Source organism: Microtus oregoni, unplaced genomic scaffold (genome assembly GCF_018167655.1).
Source record: "Microtus oregoni isolate MIOR12 unplaced genomic scaffold, Mior012 000028F_ref0000031, whole genome shotgun sequence".
In the NCBI taxonomy this organism is placed as follows: domain Eukaryota; kingdom Metazoa; phylum Chordata; class Mammalia; order Rodentia; family Cricetidae; genus Microtus; species Microtus oregoni.
The window spans coordinates 10,023,733-10,037,045 of NW_024543087.1; the positions used below are offsets into that span (position 1 = coordinate 10,023,733).

General features: G+C 48.4%; 1 protein-coding gene across 1 annotated transcript; it reads left to right on the top strand.

Moving 5' to 3' along the window:
- The first annotated feature begins 8,681 nt into the window (after positions 1-8,681).
- Ccr4 (C-C motif chemokine receptor 4) lies at positions 8,682-10,134 on the top strand. Its single transcript, XM_041677566.1, has one exon. The coding sequence runs from the start codon at positions 8,682-8,684 to the stop codon at positions 9,765-9,767; it is 1,086 nt and encodes a 361-aa protein (XP_041533500.1). The 3' UTR covers positions 9,768-10,134.
- The last annotated feature ends 3,179 nt before the right edge of the window (positions 10,135-13,313 follow it).

The window sequence follows — 13,313 nt, forward strand, 5'->3', positions numbered from 1 at the left end:
TTGGCACCAGTAGCCCATAGGGTTCTGAAGAGCAAGCTTTTTGGAGCTTAAACTGCTTAGCATGTTGGCTTCAAGGTATGGAGTAATTCCAGAACAGGGTGGTCCATGTCAGGTACAGGAGCCCAGTGTGGTGGTGAAAAGGCAGAGGCAGGCCTGAAGGAGAGACCACAGACAGGTGTGTGAGGGGGGAGCTCCTGGAGAGACATCCTGAGAGCAGGTAGGGACCAGGTGGAGTTGAAGATCAGGTTGGAAGATTCTGTTCTAATTCATAGGTCAGTGATTTGACTTAGGCTAGAAAAGACTTGATTCCAGCTGTGTTCCTGACCTGTCTATCCCATTCTGCAGAATCGAGGGAGATTCTCACTGTAAATATATCACCCACTTGTGGCCTTAATGCTTAAACCCAGCTTTCAGGTCCCGTAGCCTCTGACTATGTGTTAAACCTATCTCATTTGGGGTTTAAATGCCTTATCTTCTAAGTAAACCACAAACAAGACTTGGCCCAAGCCACTAAACCCTGCCCTGGCTTGCTGTGATAAAGAGTTCATCCATTCCAATCTGTAACATTCTCTGAAGATGATCACCAGTAGCTGAGCATAGCTGAGCGGTGGTGGCACACACCTTTAATCCCAGTACTGAGGAAGCAGAGACAGGTGGGGATCTCTGAGCTCAAAGCTACCCTGGTCTACGGAGTGACTTCCAGGACAGATTGCAGAGCTACAGAAAAACCGTGTCTTTAAAAACCAAAAAGAAAAGAAAAAGATGGTCACTGTCATCTCTTTCATTGCCAAGTGGGGGGTGGTGGGCATAGTGACAATGTGGGGTGCCTGGCTGTGAAACAATGGTCTGGCTTGGCTCCAGCAGGGAGCCTACCACTTCACTTCCATCAGGCAATCTTTGAGACGGGGTATCGGGGTATCCTTGTGTAGCTCTGACTCAAGATCCTGCTGTGCTGAGGGTACAGGGGGACTCCTCCCTACCAGGAATCATCTTTAAGAAAAAGTCATGGAGGCCAGAAGAGGGAATTGGATTATACATACACACACACCCAGAGCTGAAGTTAGCCGCAGCTGTGAGTCCCCTATTATGGGTGCTGAAGCCCAGCCCAGGTCCTCTGGAAGAACAGCAAGTGCTCTTAACTGCTGAGTCATCTCTGAAGCCAGGAATTCATGGAGTCGAGGAGATAATGACGAGAGGCAAGGAAACTGGGGTCATAAATACGGAGCACTATTTTCTCCCTGGTGTGAATAGAACCCAGAGACCAGAGCCTGCAAGCCATGTATTTTACCGCGGAGCGCTGCCTCGGCAGTGAAGAAAAGTAGAGAGGGCGGCAAGATGGCTCCACAGGTAAAAGTGCTGCCGCCAAGCCAGACAACCTAAGTTTAATTTCTGGATGCACGTGGTGAGAGGAGAGAAGGATCCCCCAGAAGTTGTCCTCTGACCCCTACACATGGACCATGGCTAGTGCATGCTACCTCACATACATACATACATACATACATACATACAGAACACTTCTTGTCGGACAGTGGTGGCGCACACCTTTAATCTCAGCACTTGGGAGGCAGAGGCAGGCGGATCTCTGGATCTCTGAGTTCTAGGCCAGCCTGGTCTACAGAGTGAGTTCCAGGACAGACTTCAATGCTACAGAGAAACCCTGTCTTTAAAAAGCAAAAACAAACAAAAACCAAAAACAACAACAAAAGTTTGTTCTTGAGGTAGGGTTTTACTAGTTAAACCAGACCGGATTTGAATCCCCCAGAGATTTGCCCGCCTCTGCCTCCGGAATGCTGGAATTACTTCCTTAATGACATCGTTGAAAAGTGGGAAATGCTGCCATCTGCTGGCCCCTATAGTTTCTACAGCCAATTTGGGGCTGAAGGGCCAACCCAACCTTTGTCAGAGCCGGGAAGAGCCCAGTGTGCTGAGGGGAACCTGTGAGGAGGAGCGGGCCAGAGTTCTCCTCTGTATCTCACACAAAGGTGGCTCAGGGACATCCATTAACTGGCCCCAGACGCCTTCCTCCGGGGGCAAGGGCTGAGTTCTCGGTAATATGATCTGGAATGATGCCCAGATCATCCATCCCATCGGGAGAGTTCTCAGAGCTCAGGTCGAAGCCCATGCGGCCCAATGAAGAGTATGACCCTGGAGCACCCTGGAAATGAGGGGACCCAGCACAAAGGGAGGCCATCTTCCCTGTGCCTTCTGGCAGCCCTTGTGGCTCCTGCTTCTCCCAGCAGCCACCTGGACAGAGGAGCCTCAGTCTCCATCCCAGCGCTCGGGAGGCAGAGGGAGGGAGATCTGTGAGTTTGAGGATAGCCAGGGCTACACAGAGAAACCTCAAAACCACAAACAAACCAGAAATTAACCAAACAAAAAAGATCTGTCACCCTGTCTCCGCCCTTCCCCATCCAAGGATTAGACTCGAGCTGAGGTGACACAATGATCCTCAGCCTTCATTGCATCTGTCCAACAAATGCTATCATGACTTTTGAGTGCGTTGCGTTGACTCTCCCCTGAAATCTCTATGACTTTGTTCCACGGATAGAACCCTCCCATGCTGTCCCTACTTTCCCAGTCTCTAGCACCACGGCTGGTATCAGCTTTTCATTGCATTCATTCCCCCCCTCCTTAAAGCATCTGCTTTTCATCTCAGCACTTGGGTGGCAGAGGCAGGAGGATCGCTGTTAGTTTGAAGCCAGCCTGATCTACACATTGAGTTCCAGCACAGTCAGAGCGACCTGTTTAAAAAAAAAAAAAATTAGATGGAGGAGGGGAGGGGAAGGGAACTGTGGTTGGTATGTAAAATGGAAAAAAAAAACCCTTTCAAATAAAAAGATAGATTGATTTATTCTGTGCAGATACGTATTGTTCATGCATGTGTGGCTGGCACCATCTGTGTGGCTAGAGTTACAGATGGTTGGTAACCACCATGGGAGTGCTGAGAACCGAACCTGTGCCCTTAAAGGCAATAAATGTTGCTAACAGCTGAGCCACCTCTCCAGCCTCTCATTATGTATTTTATTCGACTTACTAAGCTTTTCATTTACAAAGTTTCTATTTTTACTTGTCGTTTTCTTTGTTCTTGAGACTGGATCTCACTAGCTGGAATTAGTACATCTGGTTGAGGATGACCTTGGACTCCTGTAGTTCGTCCCAGTCCCCATCATCCCCTCCCCCCCCCCCACCGCCCCACGTCTCTACTTCCCAAGTGTCAGATTATAGGCGTGTGTCATCAAGTCCAGTTTGGACTCAGTTTTGAGTCCCTGGCTTGATCCAGTCAGTTCCCCTCTCAGCAGCAAAACACACTTTCCAAATCTCTCCCTTAGGCAGGTCCTCTTGCTCTGGTGCCACCGTGAGCAGCCCTTCCTCCAGCCACCCACCCCCACCATCCCCCAGGTGAAGACGGCTGGGGTTAGCCCCTGTGCAGAGTTACTCCGGTTAGCCAATCAACAGGCGCCTAACTAACCTCACCTGGAAGTCCTCCCTACCTGCTTTTCTAGCTCTATCTGTCAGCCTTGCCTGGCAGATTTCTCTCGCTTCTAGCTGTTTCTGGCTATTTAGCCACCGGACTAAGCCACTATGGTTCAGCCGCAGAATCCCAAGCGTCTCCAGGAGGCCTGAGGGGGTGGGCTTCCTAATTCAGATGTGCTGCTCCCACCGGTAGCCTGAATTATTTTCAGTCTTTGGTGTTTGATTCAGACTTGGTCCTCAAGGGGGCGCTACAGCTCCATGCCGGACACAGGCCTGGCGTGGTGGTGTCTGGCCAGGCTTTTCATTGAGTTTTGTTCCTTCCATGGGCTCCTTTCTTGGAAATCAAGCCTAAAGCGGCTGTGAAAACGTCAAGAGCAAGATCGTAGGCCTAAGTGTGCCCCTCTGGCTTGGGCACACTCTGGCCTTCTGCCCTGTGGTTTCCTATTTCTTCACATGTGATCTGGACATAGTGAAAAAAAATTTCATTCATGTACACAAAATGCATCCTGGTTACCTATTCAATCATATTTTTGATTTTTAATTTATTATTACTGTTGGTTTTAAAGATATGTTTTCGTCAGGTTTAGGGGAACACACCTTTAATCCCAGTACTTGTATTGCTTCTGCAGGCAAGACAATTTTAGGGTAGCCAAGGCTACATGGTGAGGCCTTGTCTCAAACTCCAGAACCCCTGCCCCTGAAAAAAAATCATTTATTTTCATTGTACGTGTATGAGGGCTTTGCCTGCATGTATGTAAGTGTACCACTTGTAGAACTGGAGTTACAGGCACTTGGGTACGGAGACCCCATCCCAAGCACAGCCAGTGCACTCAGTCATGGAGCCATGGAGCCTGATTAGTGTTCTCCGGACTATGGTTTACATACCGCCCTGACTGCTGGCTACCTCTGGGCTAATAACTGCTCCATCTCAAAGGCCGCAAGCGGCCCTTGGTCTCAAGAGCAACTCACGGTTCACTGAAGCAGCAGCTGGGACCCAGGAATGGCTAAGGGGGACATGGCAGGCTCAACCATTTCTCTGTCTACTTCTTTCGTGGATGGGTAGTTTGCCTCCGTGTGTATCTGTGTTGCACCTGCTCGCAGAGGCCAGGAGGAGGCGTCGGATCCTCTGGAGTCAGAGTTATCACTACAACCTGACCCCTTATCCAGGACAACCAGCCTCCTAATTAAATTAAAGCCACCTTCCAGGTCAGACAGACACAGTTAGATCAACTTCCCCCTACTCTACATATGCGTGAGTGCCTTTTGCCCTGAGACGCTCCCTGCTTCTTGCTCTGGCCATGGCAGATCTGGGAAGTATCTGGGGATTTAGGCCGAGTCATTTGGAGAGCATCACACAGTCGAGTGTCTGTCTGGCATTTAAATATATATGGATACATATATATTTATTATTTTTGAAATATAATCTCTCTCTGCAGCCCTAGCTCTCCTGGAACTTACTATGTAGATGACACTGGCCTTGAACTCACAGAGAGCCACCTGACTCTGCTTTCCAGGTTTTCCTGTTTGCCTTGCATATTTGCAAGAGGGAAATAATAGTCCTGGAACTAGCTCTTGTAGACCAGGCTGGCCTCGAACTCACAGAGATCCTCCTGCCTCTGCCTCCTAAGTGCTGGGATTAAAGACGTGTGTCACCACCGCCCAGGCAGTCTCTGTGTGGCACTGGGGACCTTGACCACACTGTCAATTCTCTACCTCCCGAAGTCACCAGAAATACATTTTAAAATTTAAAAAGCTTTAAAAGTAGAAAAACGAAAAAAGCTTTAGAATATTTTCTTTTTATCCCCCCTCCTTCCCTCCCTCCCTCCCTTCCCTCTCTCCCTCCCTCCTTTCCTTTCTGTTTTGAGGCATGATCACATGTAGCTCAGGTTAGCCATAAATGTGCTATGTGGCCAAGGATAACCTTGGGCTCCTAAACCTCCTGCCTCCCCCTCCAAAGTGCTGGGATTACAGGCATGCGCACTGCACCCAGCTTTTCTTTTCATTTTTCTCCCTTCCCACAGAACGAACCATACCACCCTACCTTTGAGTTTGGGGAAATGAGTCACACAGGGTTTTTTTCTCTCTTTTCTTTTTACTTCTTCCTTTTGTTACAAAGCCTCATATGGGTAAGGGAAGAGCTGGTATGTCACAGGAAGTCACAAACCCTTCAAAGTACCTGAGCTGCTTTAGGGATCCTGGTATTGCCTCACAGACCGTCTCCAGGACCACACTCAAAAGAGCAAGGTAAGTGGAGATGGGACATTTGTGGGCTCTGTGGCTATCTTATTGCAGGTGTATGAGCAGCATGAACAGGTACCTGCTCCAGCCCAACATCCAGGTGTTTATTTATTTTTTAAGATTTATTTTCTATGTAAGAGTGTTTTGCCTGCCTATGTGTAAGTGCCCCATAAGTGTGCCTGTGCCTATGGAAGTCATAAGATGAGGGCTTTGGATCTCCTGGAATTGGGGTTATAGCTGACTGTGAGCCACCCTGTGGATGCTAGGAATTGAACCCGGGTCCTCTGCAAGAGCAGCAAGTTGCTGAGCCGTTTCTCCAACCCCACACTCAGGCTTCTGTTCTTGTTGGTGTTCGCTGGCCTATATCCTGGAGTGTTTGCACTTTCTACCTGCTTGCGTGCCTCCCAAGGCTTCCTTAGCCAGGCTTTCACGTAGACTCGGCTCTGCCCCCAAACCTGAAACTTTCCCTAGGATTGCTAACTTTCTGCTTCTACTAACAAGTCAAGCAATGCCACACACGTGGGATTACAGAACTGTAAGCAAGTTATTTACTTATGTATTACTTTTCTTTTAAGATGTATTTGAGGGCTGGGGAGATGGCTCAGTGGTTCAGGGCACACACTGCTATTCCTGAGGTCCTGAGTTCAATTCCTACCACTCACATGAGGTGGCTCACAACTGCCTGTCACACCAGCTCCAGGGGAGTCTCACACCTCTGACCTCTGTGGGCACTGGCATTCATGTGCACATACCCACATACAGGTAACTAAAATAAATAATTAAAAAATTAAAAAAGAGATTATTTGATTACATTTACTTATATATGGTGTGTACATGTTTATATGTGTGTACACGCTTGCCAGGGTGCTTGTGTGGAGCGCAGAGAATGATCTGCTACAGAGGACTGTTTTCTTCTACCTTGTGGCACCAGGAGATTAGACTCGGGCTTGATGGCAAGTGTCTACATTTGCTGAGCTGTCAGTTCTGCCTCACTCCTCTGTGAGAGTCTGATATGGTGTAGGCTGGCCCCAAATTCACTGTGTGGCTGAGGCTGGCCCCAGACTCACTGTGTGTCTGAGGCTGGCCCCAAACTCACTGTGTGGGTGAGGCTGGCTCCAAACTCACTGTGTGGGTGAGGCTGGCCCCAAATTCACTGTGTGGCTGAGGCTGGCCCCAAACTCACTGTGTGGGTGAGTCTGGCTCCAAACTCACTGTGTGGGTGAGGCTGGCCCCAAATTCACTGTGTGGCTGAGGCTGGCCCCAGACTCACTGTGTGTCCAAGGCTGGCCCCAAACTCACTGTGTGTCCGAGGCTGGCCCCAAACTCACTGTGTGGCTGAGGCTGGCCCCAAACTCACTGTGTGGCTGAGGCTGGCCTTGAACTTCTGGTCTTCCTGCCCCTGCCTCTCAAGTGCTGGCAGGAGCCGCTGTGCCAGGCTGACCTTTTTTTGTTTGCTTTTCCGAGACTATCCTCGTTCCTGTTTTGTTTCTCCCTTCCATTTTCACTAGTGAAACGCTGTTAGTCACTGACCGACTTCTCTCAGGAGACCCTGCCATGCGGCAAGTCTTCAATGTGCCTTTCCAAGAAAAACAAATGAACAAAATCTTTGTTGAGAAACACCAGGGCAGGGGCTAGGGAGGTGGTTCAGTGGGCACAAGGCCCCAAGTTCAGATCTCCAGCAGGCAAGCAAAAGCCAGGTGTGGTGGCGCGTGCCTGTAGCCCTAACCTTGCAGGGTGGAGATGGGCACCTGGGGGCTCCTTGGCCAGCCTGTCTACCCAGAACAGAGAGCTTCAGGTTCAGAGATGAGACTGTGTCTCAAAAAGAGAAGGTGGAAGGCGACAGAGAAAAACCCTCTGGTCCCATAAACGCAGGCAGAGATGATGTGTACACGTATGTCTACATGGCACACAGACATATACAGAGGAGCACTGTAGGATTCAGGCATGTAGTAATGAAGACACGGGGAGGGATTAGATGTGAATTCCTGAACAAAATGAGAAGGATTTAGCAGGGACTGCCAGGGTGCCAGAGAGACAGAGATCAGGAAGTGGGGGGTGGTCCTGGGTCAGAAAGCTGCTTAATCCCGCCATGCTCAGGTGAGTATTTTGTGTGAATAACTGCAAAAAAAAAATGTTTTAATCTCTGTATCCACCATTTTACCTATTCATTTTTATGCTTTGTTTACTTATTTGAAAAGGTTTCTTCTGTGTAACCCTGGCTGTCCTGGAACTAGCTCTGTAGACCAGGCTGGCCTTGAACTCACAGAGATCCACCTGCCTCTGGGTGCTGGGATTAAAGGTGTCCGCCACCACCGCCCGGCCACAACCAGAATTCTTAACCACTAAGTCACCTCTCCAGCCCCTTTAGCTCCTTGTTTATTTTTGAGACAAGGTCTATCTATCTAGCCCTGGCCGGCCTGGAACCCTCTGTGTATACAAGGTTGACCTCAAATTCACAGAGCTCTGTCTCTGCCTCCTGAGTGCTGAAATTAAAAGCAAGCGTCACCGTGCCCTGCTTCCTTTTATTCTTTTACATTTATTGTGTATGTGTGTGGGGGGTGCATTTATGCCAGAAGACAGCTTTCTTGAGAGTCAGGTCTCTTCCTTCACCTCAGTGGCAAGTGCCTCTACCTGCTGGGACATCTCACTGGCCAGAGAACATTTTAAACTGTACCACCTCGAGGGAGAAGTCCAATCCTTACTTATCCCTGAGGGAAATGAGCTTCCCAGCAGAGAGAGAGAGAGAGAGAAGTCCAGGAGGTGAACGCTTCTGGCTGACTCCCAAGGTAGAGGTGATTTTCTCTGACCTTGCAGTCCCTTCTGGACAGGGTGTACAATTTGGGGCAGCATCATGTACAGCTGTTCCTAGCATTACGCAATCTTTTGATTTCTTTTCATTCTTCCAGGCATCTCATTTGTTCTTTTCGTTGGCTTCTTCTGCTTGTACCCGGAGCCCGTAGATCCTGAAGATGAAACCCACGGATGTAGCAGACATCACCACCCAGGATGAAAACGTGTACAATTATTACTACCACGACCAAAACATTCCCAAACCTTGCACCAAGGAAGGTGTCAAGGCCTTTGGGGAGCTCTTCCTGCCTCCTCTTTATTCCTTGGTCTTTCTGTTGGGTCTGTTTGGAAACTCTGTTGTAGTTCTGGTGTTGTTCAAGTACAAGAGACTCAAGTCCATGACCGACGTGTACCTGCTGAACCTCGCCATCTCAGATCTGCTGTTTGTTCTTTCGCTCCCGTTCTGGGCCTACTACGCCGCTGACCAGTGGGTTTTTGGATTGGGTCTGTGCAAGATTGTGTCATGGATGTACCTGGTGAGCTTTTACAGCGGCATCTTCTTCATCATGCTCATGAGCATCGATAGGTACCTGGCCATCGTGCACGCGGTGTTTTCCTTGAAAGCGAGGACTCTGACCTATGGGGTCATCACCAGCTTGGTCACGTGGTCAGTGGCTGTGTTCGCCTCCCTTCCGGGCCTCTTGTTCAGCACTTGCTACACAGAGCACAATCACACGTACTGCAAGACCAAGTACTCAGTCAGCTCGACCTCCTGGAAGGTCCTCAGCTCCCTGGAGATCAATGTCCTAGGGCTGGTCATCCCGCTGGGGATCATGCTGTTCTGTTATTCCATGATCATTCGGACCCTGCAACATTGCAAGAATGAGAAGAAGAGCAGGGCAGTCAGGATGATCTTTGCTGTGGTGGTCCTCTTCCTCGGCTTCTGGACGCCGTACAACGTGGTGCTTTTCCTGAAGACCCTGGTGGAGCTTGAGGTCCTTCAGAACTGCACCTTGCAGAGGCACCTAGACTTCGCCATCCAGGCCACAGAGACCCTGGCCTTCATCCACTGCTGCCTCAACCCCGTCATTTACTTCTTTCTTGGGGAGAAATTCCGAAAGTACATCGCCCAGCTCTTCAGAATGTGCCGGGGTCCTCTTGTGCTCTGCCAATACTGTGACTTCCTTCAGATCTACTCAGCCGACACCCCCAGCTCCTCTTACACGCAGTCCACTGTGGATCATGACCTCCGGGACGCTTTGTAACCACGTGAACGGGGTAGCATGACATTAACAAGCTCTCCACAGCCAGCGCTAGCCCACCTTGTTTTCAGCAAGGGTGCCCCGAGCAAGTGTCTGAGGAAAGCAAACGAGCAAAACTCATGGAGGGCTGGCTTCTCACTCTGCAGGTGGCTCTTCCTCTTTCCTTGGAGAAGTACAGCCCAAAATGTGTTTAGCTGCTCTGAGTTTGTTCACACACCAGGTCTGCCTACAGGGAGAGGGGAACCTGGGGAGGCCTGTCCAGTTTCAGTGGGCTTGTAGATTGCACTGAAGACATGTCCCCTCTTCCCAGCCTCCCCTGCTAGGGGACTCTCCAGAGATGGGTGGAGGAAATCACTCTTCCACCGTGGAAACGAGCCTTTGAATGAATCTCCAGTTTTTGTAGAACTGTCTTGATGACTTTGGCTTGCTGTTGTCCTGGTGTTTTTCCAGTGGTACTCTATGAAGACAGATGTATAGAGAAATAAGGATTTTAAGTCATGGTTCTTTTGCTATAGAGGGTTGTTCATTGATGCCTGGCTATACATGAAGGTGATGAGGCATTCAGATGATCCTGTCTCCACTTGAAACAGGCATTTAGAACATACCTGTTAAAATCCACATGCGGCTTGGCTTGCATATATATATATGCAAATATATATATTTGTTTTTGTTTTTTCAAGACAGGGTTTCTCTGTGTATCTTTGGCTGACTTCAAACTCACAGAGATTTGCCTGCCTTTGCCTCCCAAGTGCTGGGATTAAAGGCATGCACCACCAGGCCTGGCACTGATCTATGTTTTAATTATGACAGGTGGTGGTTATTCAAATCAGGCTAGGGGGTGAAATGCCCTTGTAATCTTATCTGCTCTGTGGCTGAGACCAAGGGATCTTAGATTCAAGGATTACCTGGATAATACCAAAACCAAATCCAAACAAAACCCCAATGTTTAGCTCTGAAAGGCTCTTCTGAGTACCCTAAATTCATCTTTCTCTCTCTTTTTTAATGTGATCATGGTGGCAAGTGTTTTTTATCCCAGCAATTGGGAGGCAGAGGCAGGAGGATCTCCAAGTTTGAGGTCAGCCTGGTATATGAATTTAGTTCCAGGATAGCCAAGGCTATACAGAGAAACCCTGTTTTGAAAAACAAAAACATTAACAAAACCAAAAACCATGAGCTTTATGAGCCAGGTGGTGGTAGTGCACACCTTTAATCCCAGTACTTGGGAGGCAGAGGCAGGTGGATCTCTGTGAATGTGAACCCAGCTTGGTCTACAGAGCAAGGTCCAGGCCACTCAAAGCTACACAGTGACACTTTGTATCAACAAAAAAGGAAGGAAGGAAGGAAGGAAGGAAGGAGGGAGGGAGGGAGGGAGAGAAAGAAGGAAGGAAGGAAAGAAGGAAGGAGGGAAGGAAGGAGGGAAGGAGGAAGGAAGAAGGAAGGAAGGAAGGAGGAAGGAGGAAGGAGGAAGGAGGAAGGAAGGAAGGAAGATGGTATATTAATAAAGTATGACAATATCTATTGAGATAAGGATAGAAAAGTCATTATTCAGCCGCACAGTGGTGGCGCACGCCTTTAATCCCAACACTCAGGAGGCAGAGGCAGGCGCATCTTTGAGTTTGAAGCCAGCCTGGTGTACAAGAGCTAGTTCCCAGGACAGGCTCCAAAGCTACAGAAAAACCCTGTCTCAAAAAACAAAAACAAAAAAAGTCATTACTAGTGGGTGTTAAGATAGCTATTAAATTATAAAGTTGTGCTGGGCGGTGGTGGCACACTCCTTTAATCCCAGATCTCAGGAGGCAAAGGCAGGCGAGCTTCAAGTTCGAGTCCAACCTGGTCTACAGAGGGAATTCCCGGACAGCCGGGGTTAGAACAGTTACTCTTATAATATTTTAATAATTTATCATGTTATAATTTATCATGTTACATCATTAAGATAATTTGCTAAGTCTGTTTTTACTCAAGTAATTTAAAGTCTTCCCAGTTATTTTACATGTATGGTGTTTGCCTGCATGTATATCTGTGTGCCTGCAGAGGCCAGAAGAGGGTGTTGGGACCCCCTGGAACTGGAGTTACAGATTCCTGTGAGCTGTTCTGTAGATGCTGGGAATTGAACTCAGGACCTCTGGAAGAGCAGGCAGTGCTCTTAACTGCTGAGCCATCTCTCCAGTCCCTTGTTTTGTTTTTTAGACAGCCTCACCGGGAGCATAACCTGCCCTAGGATTCAGTGTGTAGCCAAGCTGGCTCTGACTTTTCCCAGTCCTCATGTGCTGGGATTATAGATGTGAGCCTCACATCCAGCTCCATAGATTAACTGCTCAGAATTGAGTGAAAACTCCAATAGTTTGTGAGAGCAGATCCCTCCCAAAATAAGAGCCAATCTGGAGAGATACCCGGTTAAAATGCTTCTGTTAAGTGTGCACATTGTAGCACCTGCTGCCTTTATTAAGAACACATTTCTAGAAGTTTATTTTCTGAAGAGTGGCTTCAACAGGAAAATTTGAGAAATTTATGGAAAACAAAATAAAGTCGCGTATTCAGCTGCGCTAAGCCTTTGTTCCTGACCGTGTCTCTGTGTGCTCTTCTGGTATGGGTGGGAGTTGGAGTTCTTGGCCCACCAGAGGTTTAGCCACGTGCTGTAAGTCTAAGAGAAGAATGGATGAGTTAACTGTTAAATTCTCCATGTGGGGGCTGGCAAGATGGCGCAAATGGCACAACTGGCAAAGGTGCTTGCCACTAAGCTTGGTGACCTGAGTTTAATCTCTGGGATCCACATGGTGGAAAGCAGAACTGATTCCCAAAAGGTATTCTCCAACCTCCTTATCTGTGCCATGGCACATGTGTGTACGAGAGAGATAGAGAAAGAGACAGAGAGGAATGGAAAGCTAAAGGCCCAGATGGGCCAAGAGGAGCCCTTGTGTTGTGCACTAGGAGGTGAGGGCACACAGAGGTTGGAGCGGCTCCTGACTTTGTGTGTATATAGGTGTGAAATTTTGCTTTCTCCCTCTAGGAAATGACATGTGGCAATCAGTCTTTGCCTCCTCAGATATGATTCATTACACACTGTAGTCACATGTTGGATTCTCACACTGTACCCCATAAACATGTACTTGCATCCCGCACCTATCTAAAAGATAGCAGGAGAAGGGTATATAGGCTTTGTCCAGACTTTTCTTTTCTCCTTTTGTTTTTTTCTAGGCAAGGTCTCTCTATGTAGCCCTGGCTATCCTGGAACTCCCTCTGTAGACCAGGCTGGCCTCAAATTCAGAGATCTGCCTGCCTCTGCCTCCCAAGTCCTGGGATCAAAAGCGTGCGCCACCACAGCCTGGTTTAGGAGTAGCTCTTATTTGTTTTCTTAGAAAGCTTTGACTTGCTGTGCAGTGGTAGCACAAGTCTTTAATCCTAGCACTCGGGAGGCAGGGAGGCAAAAACAGGCAGATCTCTGAGTTCAAGGACAACCTGGTTCACAATCTAGTTCCAGGACAGCCAGGGCTACACAGAGAAGCCAAGTATAAAACAACAACAACAAAGACAAACAAAAAGAGGAAACTT